The sequence below is a fragment of the Drosophila innubila genome (assembly GCF_004354385.1).
Source record: "Drosophila innubila isolate TH190305 chromosome 3R unlocalized genomic scaffold, UK_Dinn_1.0 2_E_3R, whole genome shotgun sequence".
Taxonomy (NCBI): Eukaryota; Metazoa; Arthropoda; class Insecta; order Diptera; family Drosophilidae; genus Drosophila; species Drosophila innubila.
The window spans coordinates 26,722,599-26,748,090 of NW_022995380.1; the positions used below are offsets into that span (position 1 = coordinate 26,722,599).

Consider the following 25,492-nt stretch of genomic DNA (forward strand, 5'->3'; position numbering starts at 1 on the left):
TTTACCAATCACTTTTCAATATAAAAACGCTAATATTGTTATCCGAAAATCAACTGAATATCACAACAAATAAACTCAACACAACACAACAAGTTTTAACAAAGATACGCGAAGGAAGCGAATAAATTGTGACCATCAAAGATATTTTCTCTGGGAGAGTGCACGATTGAGGGTGAGCGGCCGATAGGAGAGAGCGAGATAAAGAGAGCTCAAATTACACGCTCTTTCTCTGCGCTCTCTTTATTGATTTTTTCATGCTAACAACAATGCGAGGGAAAACCAAAAATTGAGTTATGTATATAAATTTCAAAGTGAATACAAATAAATAACAAACAACACACAATAGTTGACTGCCAATTAAATAAATTAAATATTTTTAAAAGTGGCAAAACAATAAACGAAATAATAGTATCTGTTATATTCATTTAGTTTTTCACTGCCTGCAAACAGGTGTCCGAAGCGCCGTAGAAACTTCAACTTCTCTTTGTATTGTTATTTCTTCGACTTGCCTTTACTTATCTTAATTTATTTAGCCAGATTGCTTTAAATTAAATAGCACTTTTCACCGAGACACTTAAGAACATTAATTTCAAGAATCACGCGTTGTTCAACCCGCCGTTAGTCAACTGAGAAGCCAAAACAAAACAGAGCCAATTTTTCAAACAATACGCTCAGCTGTTTACCTGTATCGACTCTCTTTCTCTTATCGCTCTCTCTCTCTTTGTCAATCTATCTTGCTCTCAGCTACCTTTACTCTCAGCTCATTCCACCACTCGCAAACATTCTTGAACTCTCTCGATATTTTATACTGCGTGGAATTTTAGCTTCAACAAATTTACTTAGTTAAACATACAACGGCTGAAACTATTTAGGTTAAATTATGAAACACGCCTTCTCTGATTCAATATAGTAAATTGCTCTTATCAAGGTAAATTTATTATATTTAAATTACACATGCTGTAATAAAACGTTAAACAGCGATCTCAATTGTATTTTTGTAAGATAATTTAAATTTTGTATTGTTCAGCAAGTTGAAAGTAATTGCATTCAATTATATTTATATTCATCGCTTTAATTGTTTAATTTAATTTGAATATGAGCTGGCCGATTAAATATTCATACGCCGAGTTTTATATTTGCACAATGTCTTAAATATTTGCTTGGCAATTACGCAATGAATAACATTGCATTGGAATGAAAACATGAATTAAACACATTTCAGTTTTATGATACTTCTGAATCAGTTGGGCACACAATAAAATGACAAAGCAATAGGCATTAAAGGAAAATAAACTTATAAATTACAAAAAATAAAAGTGTACACATCACCTGTGTGCTTCACATATTTCCGTTGACAAAATAAAACGCTAATTAAAAAGGAATGCCAATGGCAATGGTAGAATTGTGGCCAACATGCAGGTCGAGTTCTGGGAAATGCTGTAAATAAATTGAGTTAAATGTGTATGCAATCAGTAACTGTATACTACAACCTGCTATATGATCCATACGCACACATTGAATTACATATGTATATTTACAAAGTGTTGTGGCAACACGAAACGGAAACGGAAATGCGACCGCAACAAGCGCAACGCATCCAGAGAGACAAATTCAATATTATTTTTAGCCAGAAAAAAATACATAAAACTCGCTCAATGTGTGAAAATTTGATTGCAATGCATACAATACAAAAATTAACGTAATTTTATGACAACAAATAAGTGCAAGGAATAAATTGGCATAAAATATGTAAATATTTAAACATTACAGTTGAAAAGTGTGTAAAAAAGAGACTACATTCTTTGGCAGGCATGTATAAAATGACATACTTATATTTAAATTTATTTTTTAAAATTATTATTCATAAAAACCACATTGTATAATGTACAATTCGGGTTGTTAAATAAAAACAATTATCATGGTCATATTTAAATTCTTTGTGAGTAATTGATATTTAAGTATTTGTTAACGACTTTCGGGCCTAATTTACTAGCTAAGATGAACGATCAATTTTGTGTAAATACGAACTCTGAAATCGTTTATGCTGATCGGCGGAAAACACAAGATAATGGTTGACTTAAAAGTAACTTTATGAACATAGCATAAATATATAATTCCACTGTTCTTTGTCAATATGAATTGCTCATAATTTATGTGACTGTGTGCACTTTGTGACAGCGACACGCGACAGTCTTAAATCATATTCAAGCCGAAGTATTTTTGCTTGTATTAATGCCTCTCTCGCTATTTTTTGCTTGCTTTTTTACAGGCTGCTGTGCCAAGAGATCAACCAGGACGATTCATTTCATTTGGAGTACCGTGGCCCAGTCATTATGAAAGGCAAGCCAACGCCCATGGACTGCTGGTTCCTGACACGTGCCACCAGTGTGGCAAATGCCAGCGGTAATGGCAGCCTCGATTCGCCGCTGCTGCAGCCTACAACGCCAACAACCACACAGCGTCTGGCAATGGGCATGGGACATGCCAGCGTCTCACGTACCTCCTCCGCGGGCGCCAGCACCAGCGTAGGTGGAGGAGCAACGGGCTCTAAGGCTGCCTAGGATGCATAAGAGTCGCACAAGGATTCGACTCGCTGCTGTTGAAATACTATATACTGTAAAGTTGGCGCTGCAAATCTACGTGCACTCCTGACTGTCGTCTATCTAGCCGTGTGTGTGTGTGTGTGTGTGTGTGTGTGTGTGTGTCTGGCTGTGTGTGTCTGGCTGTGTGTATGTGTCTGTCTGTGTTAGTTGGCCACTTAACCACTTCATTGCTATGACTTTGTATTTGTCCTATCTTGGCCTGCATTTGCTCCGTGTGTATCTGTGTGTATCTGTGTGCTGCGTGCGAAGACATTGCGGTGCGGTCGGAGTTGGCATCAGCATCAGCATCGTTGGATCGTTGTGCAAGGTAATTTATGTTAATGCTCTTCTATCTGTAACCACTCAGCCAGCATTCAAGTGACTTTTGTTCAGGTCTAACTTATTTTACAAATGATTTACATTTCTTCAGCTATTACGCAGGCGTATACGTAATTTATGGCATATTTACTTCGCTTATTTGTACTGCATAAATCATAGACAGTGTATCGGTGCTTGAAAAATAAGCATTATATTTGATTTTTATGCCCCTTTCTAGGCAAAGTGTTGTGCTCGTGCTCAAACTCCAAACAACATTTGATATCAGCCATATAAAAAATAAATGCTCTGATAGAAGTTTCATGTCACTGGAACGTTGTTTGCAGAGTCCTCTCGTTGTTGCCAGTTGACAGTAAACTAGATAAGTCCAAAACAACTCAATATAAAAGCCATAATATGGCAAACAGTTAAATATATCTACTTCAGTAGCAGCCCAAGTCAGGCTCCTCATTCCCCTCCTCATTCTCGTCTAACATTTTGTAGCATACTTTGCTGGGCTGCAAAAAGGATTGTCAACAGTTCACAAGCCGCTGGTGCCGAGCGAATTGTTTGCATTTATTTTGAGTGTGCTTTTTGTTTACAAAAGTTCGGCTAGCCGAGATGCTGCAAGCGAGTCCAAACGCTTTATATATATTTCAGGAACCACAACAAACCAAGCAGAGGAAAGTGCCGAAAAGAAAATAGGGATGAGAGATGGAATTTAACACATATTTTCGTATCAAATATTTGGCACAAACAAACAACCGCAGAAGCAGAAAAGCTTCCAGACAAACTACAGATATATTTTCGCGAGGGCAGCTTCAAAAGTAAATATATAGATATACGTACAAAAAGTTGCTAGAATTTGTACTAGATTCTAAGCCTAACACTGAAATTCTGGACTCTTCGTTTTAAACTACAATCAATGCATACACTTTAAAATGTCGACAGTTTTGCTGTGATGCAGAAACTTCTGCTACAAATTACCAAGCGACCCTCGTATGAATGTAACTCAAGTTTATCTTTAGCCCGAAACTTTGTTAATGTATATGACATTGGGGCAAAGCGAATCGTATTAGACGCCTACACGACGACCCATGCACAGATACAGATACCGATACAGATACAGATACAGATATAAATACGGAGACAGATACAAATTTAGAGAGAGTTGTAGACTTGCATACAGATTTTGTTTGGCTCTGATGTCGTCCCCTTTGGCAGACACTTTATATTGGCCTTCAATGTCTGTTTATGGCCTCGATATGTGCACATTATCGTTAAATGCCAACAATGCCAACCATAATAGCAATAACAACAACAACATTGCAATTTGATGACTTGAAAGTTGGAAGGCATTTTGATGATGATGCCATTTCAATGTATGTATATGTGTGAGTGTGTGTGTGTGTGTGTTAAGCCTAACGACGTCTCGTTAGAAATGGATTAACATTGATTAGTTGTCGCAATTCTCTTTATAGTGAAATATGCTCTCATATTGCCCAACATAAGTTTGACAATTAAAAGGATAAAAACAATTATTTGTTAGGCACATTTCAAAATTTAAATATATCATATTTTTGGTTAGCAGCTGATTTGAATTTATAACGAACCCCAAAATATTTGGCTCATTACAGCAATATTGTTGGCATAATATAATAAAATGCGAAAATGCCTCGCTGGGTTGCTCAAAATCCGGCAACACTTTCGTTACGGTCCGCTGAAGGCATCCGGTGTCCATTTCCATACCCAAATCTCCGTTTTTTTGTTCTCCGTATCCTTTAAATTTTTCTTCATTTCTACTATTTGGCTTTTATTCATTGCTCGCATCCGGCTTATTTGTACAGCATGTTGCCGCTGGTTTGTTGCTTTTTTTACTAGCAAGTCGCATTTTTTATTTAATTTTTCTTTGATATTAAAGCTGAACGGGGGAGCTTTAATATAATTGCAAGGGATTTTCAATTGAATTTTCAGGCATAATGACTGACGTGGTCGTTTTATCTCACTTTACAATGATTTCGCAGGCTTAATTTATGTTGGTGACTGCATATCTTATTCACTTAAATCACAACTTTAATGAGCACTTAATTAAGTAGTGCTGCCTGACTGCCTTATTAAAGAGTTTTCCAGTTTTTCCCTTTATCAACTTGCAACTTGTGTCATTCAGAATTCGCCATCTCTGCTTTCGTGTCATTTATCATGTGGCGCCTCATTCAATCATTTTCTGTCTGTTTATACGTTCTCTTTCTTTACATTTCGATATCCAGTGAAGCTTGCACATAATTCAAGCATATCCATCAATATACAAGTACATATATATATTTTCATTTTCATTTTCCTTTTTTTTTTTATTTTTCCTCGCACAATTTCCTTTTCTGTTCGCATCGCTTACAGCTCAAATACGCAAATTCAAATCACAAAACCAATCAAATAAATATTTGCTCAACTAAATACAACATAAACTTGATGCTCTTAGCTGAACAGACTTAAGGCGTGACCTGGATTTGTGCCTAGGTTCAAGTCTGGGTCTGGGCATCCTGTCTTTTTTCAAGGCCATTGCGTGTCAGCCTTATAAAAAATTTAGTTGGAATTGCAAGTGACAGGCACTGCTCTGCTGTGCTAAGCGGCTTCTTCCAGTTCGAGTTGGTTTTTTCTCATTAAAAATTCATATAGATGGAAATTATGATTACGATGAGCCGCTGACGACAAAATGTCAGAGGCAAAGCTCATATCGCTAGGCAAGCCTGAACAAAAAGGAAAGTGAGAAAAAAGCAAAGAAACTTTTAGGCTCAACACGCCGAAACTGGCATACTCTAAGACCGGTCAAATTATTCAAAAAACAGAAAGAAATACGAAAAAAATAGCTGGGTTCGAACCCTGCCATGTTTAAAATAAATCTGTAACTTACCTGTTCTGTTAATTCTTGAAATTGCACTGAAAATGCTTTAAGTAGCATGTAGCGTGCTCATAATATAAATAAACGTATCAAAAAAAAAAAAAAAAAAAAGTAAAAATTAAAAAAAAAAAAAACACGTTTTGGATGGAATTAAATTCAATCAAAAGCTTTTGAAATACATACAAATGTTTATTTTTAAAACTCTAAAAATATAAATCTTTTAACTCGGTTGATTACAAAATCAAAATCTCTAAATAAGTAAATCTTAGCTTTAATATCAATATTCTTTAAAATTATATTGTGCAGAATAAGCTTCATTTCGTATCCCTTCTTGAATATGATCTTAATAAACTCAAAGTATAATGATAGTTTGACAACAATTCCAATTGCACAACAAAGCTGCTATACTCGCTCTGCATTTAATGCTTGAGACAGATGCTAAAAAAAAGAACGGAAGGCAAAAAGTTTAGCCAGATAATAATACGTCTAACGTTAATGCTGATGACAACGCCAACACCAATGATGATGATAATCGCATTGTGCTTGGCCGCTGTTGCTTCCGGTGCTGCATACTTTCAGGCGTGACATGTTATATGTCAGCGGGAAACAGGAAAAATTACGCATACGCTGTGTGTGTAATGCCAAATTAGTTAGGACCTTAAAAGGGTTTCGCCTCTGTTAAGTGGCGACAAACTTCTCTGACATGTGTTGCGCATCTTAATAGAAATTTCTCGCACGTTGGCACACGTTAAATTCGCATAGAAAAGATACTTTGTTTATTGAATTATTTCATCTTGTGGAATTTGCTTACCTTAAGCAAACAAAGACTATGAAACCAAAGGCTCTTCCGGTTACTTTGTGCCTATGTGCCACAACAGAGGCAAGGACAAATATAACATACACGTACACATTACAAAGTGATTGTCCCTTTTGCTTATTTAAGACAGCCAAAAGTTTTTCCAAAGTGGTTAGTTTTCCAACTAGAACTTTTTCTATTTGATCTTTTCTTTTTATGTTCATACACTGCTGTCGCCTGGGAGGACTTCACTTCCATTATAATCATACCCGACCAAAGTCCCCAAAGCAAATGTCCACTAAATTACGTGAATCTAAATGGAACCGCAAACCGAGAACATTTACAAACATTTGTCTATGCCAAACAGAACATCTTCTCTAAACAGTCGAGTCAAGTCTTAATCGAAAACAAGGCACTAATTTTAATTAAAGCGGAAACGCCTGCAAACACAAATACAAACACACAATGCACAATTTAACAACAGCATTAACTAAACGCCCCCCTCTGCATAGTCAGTTAGTCAGACAAAGAGACAAACATATAGTGCGAGAGAGAGAGGCAAACAGATGCGAAAGACAGATGACAGCGTTGGCAAACAGACGCCTTTCATTTGCATACATTGGAGAGCATGCACCGCACTCCACCAGCCTCATGCCACATGCCTCATGCCACATGCCACCACTTGATGCAGCCACATCTGCAGCTGGTTACAAAACAAATCCACTTCCTAATGCCACAAATGTTGCCTGCAACAAATCAATTCGAATCGAGCTTAGCATAGTAAATTGAGCTCTGATACGATTTATTATTTTCTCAGTCCAATTTATTGAACTGAACTGAAAATGGTTTGACTATGCAAAATATTTAATTACAATATACGGGTTTGCTTATATATTTTCATATAACTGAATTTGTTGCAAATGGTTCTATCCAAGCCATACAATAATTACGAGTATTGGCCACAAAATGCATTGTCTCCATTTACAGCTCTTTGTTTCATGGCCACAAACAATGAAAGATGAAAGTGAAAAAACAAAGCTTTACGCCCCCCACATCAACAACAAACAACATTGAGGGCAGCTGTTTTTGTTGTCCTTTTACACCACATTTTGTCACGACATGCACAACGGTTACAGCTGAACAGGCAGACAGACAGACAGACAGGCAGACAGGCAGACAGTCGAGTCCAGTCGAGGGTAGGTCAGTTGGCCAACGGAGCGTATGGGCAACATTTGGCATGGCAAAATGCGCAGCGCAGTCACAGTTTGTGCATTTGATTTGTGGGCCATAAAGTTCGCGCCTGAATGTTGTGATATTTACAATTTTAATTCAATTTGTTATATACTCTGCCCATCTGTGAACCTGACAGGAGCAGCCTCGATTCCTTCTCCCCCACAACACTCATGAGCTCGAAGTTTGCTCGTATTTTTTGCGCATTAAACTAATCGATAGTTTATGTACAGACCAAGGCAAGTACATTTAAGCCATTTTGTTGAGCAGCAGCCAATTCAATGACAGTCCCAGCCAGCTAACAAAGTACGAGCTTACACCGTCCTGTGAGCAGCCAAAACCGGACAGAATGTTGTTGTTTAATTGTCTGTAAAATTGTTAAATTGCTTAGCGTGTCATCTGTTTGTGTGTGTGTCTGTGTGAGGGTGTATATTTGATGGGAGTGGGTGCTTGTCAACAGCTTACAGTTTACATGCATGTGCAATTACGATCAACAGATCCCCTTGCTGCTCTCTCTTCGCATTTAAATGCCAGAAATTTGTAAGCTTTAAATAAATTATTTATTCCACCTCGACTTGAATATGTATGTGTTTCTTGTTTGTTTCATAGTAAATTGAATTTATTTGCTGCTCGTATTTAGAATTTAGTTCTCGCTGACCGCAGGACAGAGCATAAAGCAAACCCAAAAAATTCTTCAACTTGCGTTTGCGTTACAAATAATCGTTCGTTGGCAGACCTTTGAGCTTTCTAGATGTTTACGTGATTGCAATTTTTAATTTTCTATGGGAGTCAGAGACCCAACGAACAGATAACCGTGATCTGGTTTTTGGCAATCAAAAGTTGTTTTGCGCCTTTGTAGTTTGTTTTGGCCCACGCACTTGGCATATAAAACGAGGCAGCAAAAGTTACCACAATGCGGCCAGGTTTCAACTTTGACATTGACACTGTTAGCCAGCCAACTCGGCTTTGGCAACGTAATTGCCCGTAAAGGGTTCAAATTGAATTGCATGCGCATAGAAGCCCAAAAAACACAAAAAATAAACAACAACAGAAACAGAAATCGAAACGAAACGAAAACAAACAAATTCAATGGTGCGTAACTGTAAGACGGCGACTTCTTTGGACTTTGATTTTTTATTTAACCACATTTTATGGCAGTTTGTGAGACATTCAAGCTGAAAACCTAATGAACTTTTTATTTACATAACGCTCAATTTCTAGTATATAATAATATATTGGTTTTTATTTTGTTTTTTCTCTATTTAATATTTTGTCAATTTAATTCATTTTCAGAAATCAGAAATGTAGAGGATTCAAAAGCATTCTCAAGCTGTAACTACTCGTATGTTGTATTTAGATAAAAATATATAATGAATGTGATTATGAATGTTTTACCTGTAAAAAAAAATGAGTTAAATGATTATTCGTGAAGCTTTTCGAGTGTTTGTGAATATAAACTAAATGTGTTAATATTTATTTTTCTACTTTGTGATGGTTTCTTAGGCTGAACTTTTTGTGCTTTGTACTATAGATGTAATTTATGTAGGCACTACACACATAATTCTAATTATACAACACTAAAGATTCTTTTCAAATGTACTCATGCGAATAAGAACTGTATAAATATCTATAAACAGACAATGTAAGGCAAAACATTCTAATCCACAAAGTTTTTGGAATATATTTAATTAAGCAGAACACGTAACTATATCTAAGAATACTACAAAAGGCACCAACAATTGTAGCATTTACAATTGTAGACCACAACCAGCAAAAGAAATGTTAGAAACTCAACTGCACCAAGAAGTACTAATAAACAAGTTAATAACCAGATAACCAAATAACAAAATAACCAAAGAATTCTCAAATATATATATGTATATATCTATACTATATATATGAACCAAAGTAATCAGTGGAATAATGCTTACAGCATCCGAAACTCAACCAATTATATTAAGCAAAGATAAAGTCATGAAAAAAAACACAAAATAAACATTGGAAGAGATAATACATATGTTTATTCCTTTGTGAATTTTGATGTACATCTATTGAATCTATTGGCAATATATACACGAATACGTGCGTAAGTATGTAAGTGTTATGAAGACAAATCTGTACAAGTACTACACTTAAACTGAAAATAGCTTTATAGTTCTTAAGCCATCATATTTCACAAAGTAAAGCATTATAACCACACAATATCAGTATAGAAAGCAGAAATTCATGCCTAAAAACCAATAAGATACCAATACGATAACTGCAATCTATTAGATACTTAACTGTTCAGCTGAAAATTCTTGTAAGTCACGTGTTTATGATTAGCTTAAGATGCAAATTTACATAGTTGGATAGTACGAGTTGAAAGTGTTAATAGAGTTGGGAGAATATCGAGAGTTCATAAGTTGTATTGTATATTAAAAAGATAAGCTGAAATCACTCTGTTCTTTTTCACTGTTTCTCTCTCCCTATTTCTCTGTCCTGCTATATGTAATGTGTAAATGTTAAATATGTTAAAACTATGATATAATATAAATACACATGTAACCTAAAAGTATAAATAAAAACAATATCTTATTGAACCCTGAACATGCAAAGTCTATAAATTTATTTGAATTGGGAAATGACAGAGAAGTTTCTAGTTAATTTTTTTATAATAATATGTACTTAAATAGGGGATATTATAGTATATTAAATAATCAATTTGAGTCTAAATTTGAAAACTTTTAAATGTTGTGTTACATTTCGCAAATTTTTTAATTTTTTTAAATTCATGTTGAAAACCACTTTAATTTATTGCGGTTTGCAATATTGCTAATATATTATTTTTTGAAAAAAATAAAAAGAGTTCTAGTCTAATACTATTAAAAATAAAAACAAAACAATTTTTTTTAAGACTTAGTAGTCATATTTTTGTACTTTAATTTATTACGGAAGTCGCTTTCTCCTTCTAGGATGGCAATATTTATTTATAATAGAAACTGTTTACATAAATTATACTTATAACTATAGTTAATAAAAACCATGATCAGCTCTCACAACCCATGTCATTATGATTATTCCTGACAATCATTAACGTAATAATCAGATGTCCTGGATCTGATTCTTGTTACCATTTTGCACCCGCTAAGGTCGCTTCCATTTGCGATTCGGCAATAGAGCAGCGGCTGCTTCGGCCTCCTCCTTGGCAATTCGCTCACGTATCCAATAGTTTGCACCACAGACGAGCAGCAGCAGGCAGGGAATCACAATAAGGAGCACCATGCCCAGAGAAATGCTCGCCACGCGTGCCGAATGCTCTTCGTGACCTGCAAGGGCGTAAGATAGAGGTGCAGTTGGCATAGACAAAAAGCAAATGGAATGTTGGCCACGTGTTTTGCCATTTGAAAAATTGTATTCATAAATTAATCAAGCGGTAAGACATTGATGGTCATCCATTTTGGCATCGAGAGCATAAAACTAGTTGCCTACTTTTGAGCGCATCGTCATTCTGTAAGAATTTGAAACGTTTCACACACACACACACACACTCACACTTCCTCTCACACATTCACATAAGTAACGGCAACTTGTCCATCAATTTGCTCAAGATTGATTGACAACAGCGTAATGCACACAATACATTTGCTATATTCCCAGGACATACCCCAGTACGGGGGCGAGGGGCGTGTCCAAGGCGTGCGAAACACGTGACAGTTAGCTCAAGATTAATGTCTTTGGCTTTGGCCCTATTGCTTCGATATGCTCGTACATTTCGAGGCAGTCACTTTGCGCTGCAATGCACATTACACTATGCTACAAGAAAATCGAAGCTTACCAAACAAAATCTTAAGAATCAAACATTTGCTAAAGCACGTTGTAAAAAAGTGTCTATTTGAATCAAAATTTAATAATAATTATGTCAGAAATTTTTTGGACTGAATGTCATTATTTTTCAAGATATTTAGATGAAATTTGAGTACTTTCAAATCATATTTAGAATTTTTCTATTAGTTCAATTAAGATTTATGTTTTATAGATTAAAAGTTTTTATAACATATGAACACATGTAAGAACTTTAATATATTTTTAAATATAATTTAAAAATGTGAACTGCAGATGGAATCTTTTGTTATTGTATTAAAATGAAGAAAAAATTAAAAAAAAATCTTTTGTTAATAAGATATGTGTATGCAAGTTAATTATTTTGAAGTGATTGAATGATATTTTATTTTCTGAAAAATAATATTTGATTTATTTAATAACAGCAATTTTTTTATGATGTAGAAGTATTTAGATTTAGTATTCGAACTCGCAATATCTGACTGAAGCTGAACTCAAATGTGCTGCATAGTGTAAATTGTGAATGCAATTTGGTTTCGCTCGTTATGCAAATTATTACAGAAAATTGACAGGCATTCGCTGGATATCTCAAAGGCGTGTTCTAAGAAAATTTTCCATTTACTATATTTGACAAAATTGTGCGAGGTGTCAACTTTCATGTAACAATTGGCATTATCTGAGCACGCTGAAAATGGTTGTGAATTTAACATAACGATTTTATAGTATTAACAAGTTATGCTTTATTGATTAAATGATGAACTTTACAATTGAAAAACGAAAAAATTGTCAACTCGTAACCAGAGGAAACTTATACAAACTGCAAGCAAAACATTGTGTATGAGTTGTTTAAATATTAATATGCTAATTATATATGTTTTGTACATATTCCTGGGCTATTTGTTAAACATTTATGTTTTTAACAGGTGATAATTGCAAGAGTCATGGTCGAAGAACAACAACAATTACGAGTACAAATTACGATGACAGGTGGGTAATTAGCAAAGTTAAACAATAATTATTAAGTATAATAAGTAGATACGTATGTGTGTGTGTATGTATGACATTAGTTATACAAATTTGAACTTTGTAGCCTGTGCATATGTATATGTTGATGTATGTTAATGGTATATGTTTGTGTGTGCTTGTGAGTTGGTGCATATTAAATGTCAAGTCCTAAACCTCTGTGGACTTTTGCACTGATGGCGTTGGCGATGTGGCAAGTGGTGGCGGTGAGGGTAGGCCGCTGTCTTGCGTCAGCTGTGTGGCAGGCAGTGTGGGCGCAATGCGCAACGGCGTTGCCGCTGCCGCTGCCGCTTGTGGCACGCCCGATGGTGGCCCATTGTAATATTGCGTGTTGTTGGGCAACACTGGCACGCCTCCGAAGCGATTCTGTCCCGCTGCCTGGGGATTGTAGTTGATGGAGCTGGCGGCACTGGTGCGACTATCGACGCCACTGAACGTGGGACTGTATTGCTGGCGATGCAGTTGGTCGGCCTCCTCCGGCGACAGCGGATGATGGTAGCCGGCTGGATGGAGTGTGCCCGTGTGTACATCGCCCTCATCGAAATCATCGTCCTCGGCATCGTGGTGGCCAGCGGCGGCTGGATCGATTGGGGTGCCATCGTGGTCCAGTTCGGTGGTGGAGCCAGAGCGGAGGGAGCGACGACCGGACTGCTTGGGTTTCTCACCTGTTGCGTGGGCAACGTTAGTTTGATTAATGTAGGAAATGTCCTTGGCAAGTTTTGTGCTAGTTCTATTATCACTACCTTCCGATGATGTCACATCCTCATCGTTCTCATCCAGATCCCATTTCTTAGCTGGAAAATCAATTTGCGGTTTGCCGGGTAATGGTTCATTCGTGCGATATACTTTATCGTAGGACCTACTTTTTTTCAGCGTGCTCGCATCGGTATCGCTATCGTCTTCGGGGTCATAGTTCAGGGTGCGCAAATTGCGAGTCGAACCGGCACGTGAACGGGGCAGTACGGGCATCTGCCAATGGGGATCCTCCTTCAGCTGCTTCTGACGATAGCGATAGACGCCACAAACGATGCACAGCATCAATGGGCATATAACGAGTACGATAATGCCAATTGCTATGAAAGCGACCCGACGCGTGTAATAAACTTCACCTGTACGAGGTCAAAGAGCAACAGCAGCACACAAGCTGACGGTGAGCAAATCCAAAAGGACAAAAGAAGATGCTATATAAACTTTGTTTCAACTTACGCAGACACTCCGTATAGCCGTATTCGGGTAAATTCCACAGACCACTCGACAGGCATTCACGACGCTGATCGCCCACCAAAATGAATCCCTCATTGCACTCAAATGCCACCTTTGCTCCTGGCATGAAATCAAAGCTAAGCTTGCGACCGAAGCGCGGAGTTTGCAACACGCCGCAGGATACCACGCGTCTGGAATTAGTCAAGGAGTCAAGGATTAAAAAGTGAACAGATAAGATAAAAAAATGATAAATACTGTCTTATATTAATTATGACAAAAGAAGTGGAAACAGGAACATGTGCATTCTAATCAAAATCAAGATTTTGGGTATAATTTTTATTTGTTTTAAATAAATTAAATTTGAATGCAGAATGAATAAAGAGGATAAGCCATGATCGAAATGAGATTTCGCTTGAAAATCACTTTCGTTTTGGCAAAGTTATGAAAGTTTGAAGTTGGTCAGACTGTGGACTTAGCCACTTTACAAGTCAAAATTTTTGTTCAATTTCACATGATTTTTTACAAAAAAATGAAAGGTCTCAAAATCAAATTTAAAGTGTTGTTTTATACTAATAACGATATAAGGAGTTGATTTAAAGTGAAAACTTGAGATTTAAAATTTTGAATTTTCAAAATTTCAAAGGGGGGACCCTTAGCATCGAAATCAATATCTAATAGAATCTAGTGGAAAATATTTTTTTTTAAGAATTTAATAAAATTTGAATGCAGAATGAATAAAAATGCCAAACAATGATTGAAATGACATTCCGCTTTAAAATCGGCTCAGTTTTGATCAAGTTATGACAGTTTGAAGTTGGTCAGACTGCGGATTTAGCCATTTTACAAGTCAAAATTTTTGTTCAATTTGGCATGATTTTTTACAAAAAAAATGAAACGTCTCAGAATCAAATTTAAAGTGTTGTTTTATACTAATTACGATATAAGGAGTTGATTAAAAGTGAAAACTTGAGATTTACAATTTTGAATTTTCGAAATATCAAAGGGGGGACCCTTAGCATCGAGATCAATATCTAGTAGAATCTAAAGGAAAATATTTTTTTTAAGAATTTAATAAAGTTTGAATGCAGAATGAATAAAAATGCCAAACAATGATAAAAATGACATTCCGCTTAAAAATCGGTTCAGTTTTGATCAAGTTATGACAGTTTGAAGTTGGTCAGACTGCGGATTTAGCCATAACACAAGTCCAAATTTTTGTTCAATTTGGCATGATTTTTTACAAAAAAATGAAATGTCTCAGAATTTAATTTAAAGTGTTGGTTTATACTAATTACGATACTAGAAGTTGATTAAAAGTGTAAACTTGAGATTTAAAATTTTGAATTTTCGAAATTTCAAAGGGGGGACCCTTTGGTATAAAAATCGAAAAACCATTTCCAAGATGAAAATTTTTTTCTTATGAAACTAATTAAATTTGAATGCAGAATTAATAAAGAGGCCAAACCATGATCGAAATGCAATTTCGCTTGAAAATCACTTTAGTTTTGGCAAAGTTATAAAAATTTGAAGTTGGTCAGACCCTTGACTTAGCAACTTTACAAGTCAAAAATTTTATCCAATTCGAGATGACATTGGATGATTGAAAGGTCTCAGAAGCAAGTTTAAAGTGTTGTTTTATACCAATTTCAATGTTTTAACTTATTGATATTTAAATGAAGAACGAACTTAGAGCTTGTTTAAATTGACGATAAATAATAAATAAATAATAAACAAATAAATAGAAAAATTCTCAGTTACTCACTGGGCATTCTCCGCCTGCATATTAACCAAACTATCGTAATAGTTCTTGGTGAAGTGCGCCAAGTCTCGATTGAGAGTCATCGCATAATCATATTGACACTGTGAGCACTCGCCGCACAGTTCCTCGGCACGCTGGAGATCGAAGCTGCGATTGGAGGGCAGGAAGTCGGCTGGATCCATAACAAAGTTGGGCAGGAATGATGCATTCGAATAATAGCTGGCCATGCGACCGAATTCTCGAGTGAACAAGGCGGCACCCACATTGGGTACATCGCGATCCGTGAGCATCCATTTGAGGCCAAAGTTGTTGTACAAGCTGCGCTGGTCATTGAGATTGATGGAGGCCACCTGGCCATTGGGCAGCGTGAAGTCGTCCATTGGATTGAAGCTCCAATTGCCAAATAGTCCAGCAGTTTTATTCTGCAAAACACATGATTAGCCAAGCTCAGAGAAGGCTGCACTGCAACTTACAATAAACTTCCAGGGCAGGAACACACGACCCGTCATAAAGCCCTCATTCTCGACGATCTCCACACCAACGCCTGCGTCGAACTGAACCACAACCTGAGACTGATTCAACAAGGTGGTTGGCGTATACACAGTCACTCCATCAAAGTGCTGGAACTTCAAGCTCTCGCGATCAAAGTAAACCTTGCGTCCATCGGCCAACACATCCAGACGGTAGCGCCAACGAGCGTGAAGAGGACGCAGACGCACCTCAATTGTGGTTGTGGTATTGCCCCTCATGGCCACCGATGTCAGCTGGGTGGCCATCACCTGGCCGTAGTAGTTCGGTGGCAGCTGCTCGAAGCGTCCCTGCACCTCAAAGCGTTCGCTTTGATCTGTGCTACGCGTTAAAACAAACTCACCCAGTCCATTGAAAGTATAAGCGCTGCCATCGAACGTTATCAAATGGGGATCGCCAAAGACGCCGGCAATACCTGGTGCCTGATAGGCAACACAATCCTGTGAAGGGCGACGCTCGAAGCGATAGGTTTCACAGCCCACCGCCTGTTCCTCCTGCCAGAAGCAGCAGGAGTAGAAGGGACGCATATCGTGGAACCACATGGACAACGAGGGCACTTTGCTGGCCTCATTCCATGGCATCTTGCCCAGATTATGAATACGACGTGGACGTGATCCCCACATTTGATCATAGGTCAGCATCAAGAAGCCATAGCGATCATAACAACACTGCTGCTCAGCACCCTGTGCACTGCAAAAGGAGTTTAAGAAGTACAGATAAAACAAGTAGGAAAGGCTGTAGTCGAGTTCCCGACCATAGGATACCTATAGGTTACTTACATCAATATATATAAAAGTTCTTTGAAGAAATAACTAACTAAAAAAAACTACTGCATACTTTTAGGAGATTGTATTAAAATAATAACTTTATTAATAACTTTGGTTAGCTATTACTCCCGTCCTACACGTCCGATCTTGCAGCGGTTTAGTGAGTTTATAGATAATATTAATAGATAACGTTATTTAACATAAAAACTGTATTAGATGGAAAGAGGCGTGGCTTAAATTTGAAACAAACTTGATCTGCGTGGGGTCTATGAAAATCTGTATGCCAAATTTGGTTACTCTAGCTCTTATAGTCTCTAAGATCCTTGTGTTTGAACAGACGGACGGACGGTTTTTCGCAATTTACGGAGGCGTGTCAAAAATTTAATTTACCCTTTTACTTATTTTTTTAAGTAACGGGTATAAATAGTTTTAATAGATCAATGAATTGGTTTGAATGGATACTTACACTGGCGTTCCACTGACCACACAATGAATGGCGCCACGATGACGCAGACAGCTGGGATTGGAGTCCTTGTCGCACTCACGATCCGGCCGGAAGCGACCCTTATCGAGCACAGCCTGTTCCAGGGTGCACGGGCACAGCGGCAAGTCGGCAGCAAAGTTTCTGCAATATAAATAGGCATCATATTTAAGGTTATTTCATTGAGGCAGCCAAAACTGTGAGCTGTTTGTCTAATTAGACATTCGCCATTGGTCATGAGGCAGCTTTTAATTAGCACAGCATTTAATTGCTGGCACCGACTGCATGGCTTTTGCTTTGGCACTGCCTTAATTCGAAGCCTTGACTTACCTGAGGAATCGGTCGGCGCGTATCCAATTATCACATAAAGCACGGGGCCAGCGTTTGCCATGTTTCTGCTCCCACTGGGGTGCCATATACCAGGCCAATGGAATTGGGCGTGACCACAGAACTCTATGAAATTAACACAATTTGAGCGTTAGTTAAATTTAACTATTGATAATAATCATACGCCATGTCAGCCAACGAACACTTGTTACATAAAATAATACATTTTCTAGTGCACACTGTCATTAAAAAAATTATTCCCTTTCTGATATATTATCATTTTCTCAACAATTTAAAATAATATAGATTAATTAAATGTAAACATGTCCAAGGGTCTGAGGTTGAATTCTTTTACCTTCAATAATATCACCATTTCTATTTAATAAAATATATGCAGTATAAGATTATAGAGTGCAAAACTAAAAATCATTCATATTTAATAAAGAGAAAAAATTAAAATCTCAAATTAATAAGTTTTGAAACAGATACGCTTTAAATTTAAAAAAAAAAACACGCCTATTCCTCATTGAACAAAGATTAAATACTGAAACTGATATAACACATAATGGTATAAGCCACGTCGACCGAAGTGAAAGTAACGACACCCAAAGGTATAATAAACTCAAATCCCTAGCACTAGAGTTTTAGCCTGGTGAAAACACAGCTGCCAATTGTGCCAATTTTCACAAAAAATTATTCGCTGTAAATTTAATTTCCACTACGTTTAATATTAAACTTAACAACAGTCTGCGAAAATATTCATTAAAAATTCAGCAAACTTTTTTCCAACTTTGCGTTTATAAGGCAAAAACATGTTAAGCTAATTTTCTTAGTATTAATATTGCAGTTCGATTAAGATTTTCTTTACTATGCGAGCTCTTTATGAAAGTTAAGCAGCTGCAAATACTTCGAGTTTAAGTGCAAAATAATTACAAAGCGATTAAAAAAATTAACTAGTAACAAAGCACGACTGGAACATACCCTAAGCTGAACTAAATGAGGTGATAATTTTTAATATTTTATAATTTAATACATTTCAGACATTGGCAACAATTTATAATATCGTCTTGAGTAACTTTGCAGGCACAGGGTATTTAAAAGGGAAGCGCAGTAAATTAAGATAAAGGTTTCAACCAATCTATGCAAATGAGGATAACGTAGATGAACACTTTGAGTTCAATGGAAAGTGGTAGTGGCCATAGAAAACACATTTCGCTAAGCTATTGATTAGCCATTGCCCGTAATTATAGACTGTCATCTACGGCAAGCCAGAGCCGGAGACAGAAGCGGCGCCAGAGTCATGGCAAACTGATTGGTCCCCGAGGCACGAAGGTCAATAGAGAGAGAGTTGACACAGGCAGCTCTTTGAAATTGCTGTTGCAAATTGAATAAAAATATGAACGACACAAGGGGCAGCGCAGCTGATACAACTAAAACTCAATTAAAATATAATAAACAGTGGACAGTAGACAGTGGAGCGAGCTGTGGACAACGTGGCGTATAATGGATAACATCAGCACTTAGTGCACTTACGGACTGAGCGCCAAGCCGGAGTATTGTTCGGGTTGGGTCAGATTTATCTGCAGGAAGCCAAACTGCATGTCATTGTTGATGTTGTGGCGAGTGAGGTAATTGGAGGGCGTGATCACGTAGCTGCCAGTGTTCGTGTAACTGGCCTCGATGACATCAATATACTGCAGTTGGGGTTCGATTTTCGTCTCACGATAACCCCATAGTGAAATCATGACATTGGCATTCGAATTGGATGTCAAATTGAAGGCACTCCACGTAATGCGAATCTCCTTGGGGTTCTTCTTGTGCACATCATCGGTGGCAAAGAAGATCTTCTCGGTGGCTGCTGCCGGTGTCTCTACAAAGTACTTGCCACGCCATTTGAACCTCTGTGTGCCCATCGAGATCTGGAAGCGTATGTAACCCTCTGCCTTGAGGAACGGCTGTACGCAGATCACACGATTCCTATCCACATACGTTCCCAGCACAGATTCCGTGTCAAAGTGACAAGTCACACGTATATTGGGATCAAAACAGGGTCCGGTTATGTTGACCACCTGACCACCCAACATGTTGCCAGACTCCGGGGCAAATGTCAGTGGCAGCAGCGCGGCGTCTATCAGTCCAAAGTGTTATCAATATAGAAATCAATTCAAATCAAATCAAGTATACGCACCTATATCCTTGTTGCAAGAGCCGATCAGAATTTGCTCATCAATGCGGAAGATATGCCTGCCAGGGAATCCATTACCCCATCCCCTGTTGGCCAAGTCTCGTATAACCATGTTCTGGCTGTAAGGTGAGTATTCATAGGCCTGAGTTCCGTTGCCAGCATTAAAACCAACCTGCAGAAAAACAAAAAGCTTTAATAAGATTCGCTCTCTCTTTCTCACACTATCTATCTATCTAATTGCATGTGGTATAAATTTGAATTTTAATTAAATTATAAACAAGTGTGTGGTATGTGCAAATTGCAACTTTTGACCAAATGTAATAAATTGTAAATCTAATTTGCACAACAATTCGAAATTATGTTGGCAAACTTCTAACTGGTTTGCTAATTAATATAAGTTGTAATAAACAAAATGTACACGACAAACTCAGATATGACTTCAGTTGATTAAACAGCAGGATACCCTGTATATTTTTCATCTATTCACTGGGGGATCAACTATCAGAAAGTTAAATCAAAATGAGAACACCTAATAAAATAATTGAGAAAAATTAAAACCAAAATAGATAAATACAATTTTAAAAGACATTGCAGGTCGAATTTTCCAAAACGCCGCCTTATCTTCCGATGAACTTATCTTAAGATTATTGCTGCCAAGCTTCTAGGTAGTACGTCAAATCGTTTGACTAGTTTATGACCAGTGCATTAACTTATTTTGATATCCTTATAGCACTTGGAAGTAAGATTAATAAAAAATTATATCTAATAAAAAAGATTTAACTAATATTATAATCTCAGCTAAAATTAAAGTGCAATTAGAATTTGTTGTACTTTCATAACTAACACAGATGACAATATACATCCTATAAAGAGCAGTCACATTAAAGATAATGATGCACTTCTGTACTATTCAACTGAGCATACCCCACCAACTATCCCACACAAGAGGAAAAACATGAAAAAGGCATTGCATATTTCCATGCATCATGTTGAGTTAATTTTAGTTTGCAACACAAATTATAGCATTCATTTAATGCATTAAATAGGAAAATGAAACTGTGAAAAGCACAGAAAACTTTTCCATTGCGCGGCAACCATTAATGAAAATGGCGTCGTTTCTTACTTGCGTACTTTGTACTCAATTACTTATGTGTGGCTGTGCGAAAGTGTAAGTGAATTTTCTTTTGTGTAAAGTGTTTAATTAAGTGCGACGACTGCCAAGACTTTACCTAAATATCAAAAGCTTAAGTATGTGACTTACATATGCTGGAGTACCGCCCTCACCCTTGGTCGTATCACCGCCAGCTTCTGTGTGGGACAACCAATTAAGCACCGCGTAGTTCCAGATGGCATAAGTGTAGACCTCATCGGTGGCGAGAACCATTTGAAAGGTGTTTGTCTGTAGGGAAATGTCAAATAAGTTTACAGTGAATAAAACCACAGCTGACAATTGCAACTTACCGTAAAGAGGGAGTTGTCAATGCCGCCGGCAAAGGAAACATTTTTCCAGGTGGCGATCACAACGTGCTTGGGCACAAAAGTGTCAGCACCCACAACTCCAGTACGTATATCCCACATGGTGCGTTCCCTCACCTCCACTCCGAAGCGGTCTGTACGTCCCATCAGATCACGTACCACACTGAAAGTATGCAGATATGTATGAATATGTGTCTAATGCAAAATCAAATCAATGACAGGTCATGTTCTAAGACTTTGGAGTTTTCTGTATGAAGATAAATGGATTTGATGTTTGGCATATAAATCAGCACACGGCCAGACTGCTGATTTTGAAGTATATTTTGGTCATATTTTACGAGTTTTTCGCTTTTCTTGCTCACTCTCTTTCTCTGTGCACACACTTTCAAGTGGTTTCTGGCAACGTTGCGTATGAGTTATTTGCTTTAATTATTCATTACACAACACCACACGCCAAAGGAGCTTTCTCTTTGTTTAATTCACTGCTGTTGCTTAATTTACAAGCTACAATTTGTCCAATTACATTTTGTACAAGCTTCAAAATATTATTTTAAAGACTTCTGTTCAAAATATTAAAGTCGATTTCAAATACATTTGTTTCCTGAGAATAATTTGTATTTATTGTAATTGAGCAATTTATCAACTTTCAGTAATTGAAGTCTATCTATAAGCGGTCAATTTATATAAGACAATTATATTTAATGAAATTAGCAGAAGCTTAAATGCTCTGACTAGCTATTGGGCTTTTATTTATAGTTTCTAATATTAATTATGTATAAAAAGTATTACAACGAATAATTTATGATGACGCTGATATATACATTTTATTTCATTTGCAGTTCTTTGAAGCTCTTCGCTCACAAAGAAAAGAATTGACAAACAAAGAATGATTGCAATTAAATGAAATATTTATGGCAAACGAAGCGAATGAAAAAATCGAAATGTTTGTTGTTTGTGCAGCATGTGTTGAGTAAAAATGGCAACATTGATAAATGTGTATGCAATATTTGCATTTATGCAGCCATGCAACAATTTATTCATTCCAATGGGCAAAAACTACGAGTAAAGCAAACACAACAGCATCCAAAGTGGGTAAAACTTTGAGTATATTCATGAATGTGTGCATTTATCACACAGCTGTATCGTTACATGTGGCGTATGAGCAACATTTATTTATTTACGTTTCAACGCGTAAAACGCATGGAAATAAATTCCAATAAATGTTGATAATATACAAATTGGCATCATATTATTTTCTAAAGAGAATACGAGTGCCTATAAACTGCCACACCTCCTTTGCGTATTTTGATGCAATTAGGTCCCTCATAAATTATAACTGACAGCAGATGGCAATGGAAAATAAATTGCATTTTAGCACCAACTGACTGAAAACACATGCTGTCCACATTGTTAGCGCAACCAACAGCCAAAAAAGGCCAACACATAAGGCCACAAAAAGTACCAGCATGATGTAAAAATTGAAGCCATTCAGCACAAACAAATTGCACACGAACATGAACTGTATTCGACTAGAGTATACCCTACAAGTAGGGTGAAAATATCATAACAGACAGCTCACTAGTTGATGCTCATAAACTATTTTGGAAAGACTTGTGTTTAAAGAAAGAGTATCTACTTGCTCTCATTTCAACGACTTTTTTTAATTTAATTCTGAGAGGTTAAATTTTTTTGTAAAAGATCATGCTTTAAACTTGCATAACTTTCTTAATAAATAGCCAGATTTTTATGCGAAATATCATTTTGAATATAATTTAGTCTCAAAATTTGTATAAAATTTTTTCTTAAATACATCAATTTTTCAAATTAAAGTTTCAGCAGAAGATATTCCATTCGGAATAATATTTTGATCATTTTTTGATTTTAATGTTTTATTCTATATAAAAAAACATAATTAAAAAACACAAAGAGATTTTTCCACTTTTAAGTTTCAAGTTTTAACAGACCTCAAATTTGCACAGCTTTGTCAAAAATAACCAGATTCTTATGCGGTTATATTATTTTGATCATTATTTGAGCTCTTATTTTAAACGTAGCAAGATTATTTAGTTTATACCATAGTTATAAGCGTTGAGTTTCACTCGATTATTACAAAGAGTATACATTTATATATAAGAAGAAAACACAAAAACCGCACAGTATAAACCGCATGCCACAAAGACACAACTGTACACACACACACACACACATACTCGCATACATTTAGATAGTCCACATGCAGTGCATTGCATAGTTTATCATTTGTTTGCCCCACCTACCACCTGAGCTCAATGCTCAGCTGCCTTTGCCATGAAACTTTAAATGTCTGCAATTGACATTCAAGTCAAAATAGACAAAAAAAAAGACTAGCATGTAAAAAAGCAGAAAAATAATAAAAGGAAAAAATTGTCACACAGCCTACAAATGCGCGCGCAGCAGCCAAATCAACCCAACGAGTTCCACGTGTAAGTAAGCTAAAAGCTAAATATACACTAACACACACACACACACACACACACGCAGTCACACACTAGCAGACACACTTATACAGGGACAGAGTAACAAAAGTAATGGAAATTCGCCAGGCTCATATATAACCACGTCGGGCTGCTCGTTTTGCGAGTCGTCAACCAGCGTCTCTTTCAGGCAACCACCTCCACTGTAGCCCCGCTCTCCACCTTCCCCGTTCCCCTACTCAGTTCTTTGCAGTGTTCTGGCGTGCCAGTTGTTGAACTACGCCATTATGTACTTTATTGCATACATTCGGGCGCCGTCGCCGTCGCCGCAACCGCCACAGTTTGTCTGCATTTTGGGTTAAAATGCCTTTTTCACAGTTTTGCATGAAACAGTCCGACATCCTCATCCTTGTCGTTCGCGACGACGTCTCTGTCTAACTTTTCTTTTACTTTTGGCCCAATTTCATCTTTCTCAGTGTGTACATGAAAGTGAAACAATGGCCATACTTAAAGAAAATGGCGAAAATTGCATATACGTTGCAAGAATGCTTTGACTTTGGGCCAGAATATGTTACAACAGAGCATAGACTTGTAATCGTAAAAGAAAATAGTTCAACAAAATAGAGCAATAGCAGAGATAGAGATATGCATAGACTAGAAAGTTGATCAACTTAAGTGTTAGCTGTATTGAGCAGGAATTTTAAACAGTTGCAAACCAATTGGAAAAGTTCAACTGCAGTCAATGGACATATCATATGGCTGTATGTTGACCCACAGTCGGTTGGACAGTTTAAATGTGTTGAACATTAAGTGAAATAAACGTGCAACGCCCATTGCCATAATGTTTTAATCACGCCACGCCCATCACGGTTGCACGCCCACTTGGAATTCTCACTGTGTTGTTACGCTTGCCCTTGACAAACAACAATTAAAAGCTTAACGCCGCTGATTTACCCACTTGAACGCTTAACAAACACTTTTGAAAAAGTTTTGCCAGCCAAGGCAATAATTATGAATACCCTTACCGAACGTATACCATTAATTTTACCATCAAATGTGTAACAAATGCAAATTCTTAAAGAAACAAATCTTTGATGAACTAAACTGTCGAATGAACAACTTTAACTGTCTGTAAGGGCATCTAATCTTCGACTATGCAGATGCTCTTGAGAATCTTTTTATATCAGAGGCGTGTGTAATTAATTGCGCGTTCATCGCGAATTTAATGGTCAAGCCGCATTTGGATGAGTGGCAAGATAACAGGAGTAGAAGGAAATTCACCAGATTTACGTGGCGTATACGTAATGCAGCTGCCAATAAGATTCTCCCCCTACAGTACTTTGGCTAATCCTGTAAGCAGTGTTAACAATAAGCGTGTAATTAAATTGATGTGAGTATGTATGTGTTGGAATGGGGTAAATGCTGTTAAGCAACTGGAATTTACACAGCTTCCATTACAACGTTCGCTGTTTCGCTATGAGAATTCTCCGTCTACACTTTATGCAAAGTTATTTAAATTAAATTCCAGCCAATGGCCGCCCTTTCACACACACACACACACAGACACACCCACACACATCAAAGTTTCGACCAGCATTTTTGCCAAGACAATTAAATGTCAGAATTTGAACCCATCTATACCCAGCCAG

General features: G+C 37.0%; 2 protein-coding genes and 1 long non-coding RNA gene across 5 annotated transcripts in view; 2 read left to right on the forward strand and 1 right to left on the reverse strand.

Moving 5' to 3' along the window:
- LOC117789495 (guanylate cyclase soluble subunit beta-1) overlaps positions 1–2,561 on the forward strand; it is a 39,488-nt gene extending 36,927 nt beyond the window's left edge. The window contains exon 16 of the mRNA XM_034628525.1: positions 2,270–2,561. Within this exon, the coding sequence (XP_034484416.1) occupies positions 2,270–2,561 (292 nt within the window). The remainder of the gene's footprint in view (positions 1–2,269) is intronic.
- LOC117792577 (protein mesh) overlaps positions 1–25,492 on the reverse strand; it is a 42,019-nt gene that overhangs the window by 8,632 nt on the left and 7,895 nt on the right. The window contains exons 5-16 of one of the 3 annotated variants that reach the window (XM_034632774.1): positions 21,376–21,553; positions 21,176–21,313; positions 19,918–20,086; positions 19,263–19,857; positions 17,733–17,855; positions 17,388–17,546; positions 16,100–16,844; positions 15,630–16,048; positions 13,871–14,058; positions 13,528–13,773; positions 13,408–13,458; positions 12,357–13,329 (exon numbers count right to left, since the gene is read on the reverse strand). In XM_034632774.1, the coding sequence (XP_034488665.1) occupies positions 12,815–13,329; positions 13,408–13,458; positions 13,528–13,773; positions 13,871–14,058; positions 15,630–16,048; positions 16,100–16,844; positions 17,388–17,546; positions 17,733–17,855; positions 19,263–19,857; positions 19,918–20,086; positions 21,176–21,313; positions 21,376–21,553 (3,526 nt within the window). In that variant the 3' untranslated portion in view covers positions 12,357–12,814. Of the gene's footprint in view, positions 1–10,760; positions 11,128–12,356; positions 13,330–13,407; positions 13,774–13,870; positions 14,059–15,629; positions 16,049–16,099; positions 16,845–17,387; positions 17,547–17,732; positions 17,856–19,262; positions 19,858–19,917; positions 20,087–21,175; positions 21,314–21,375; positions 21,554–25,492 lie in introns of those variants that run through there. The other 2 variants (XR_004618184.1, XM_034632775.1) reach the window with 2 other exon arrangements.
- Positions 2,605–9,178, forward strand: LOC117792580. Its single transcript, XR_004618185.1, has 2 exons — positions 2,605–2,910; positions 9,113–9,178. It is a non-coding gene; the product is annotated as an uncharacterized LOC117792580 (long non-coding RNA).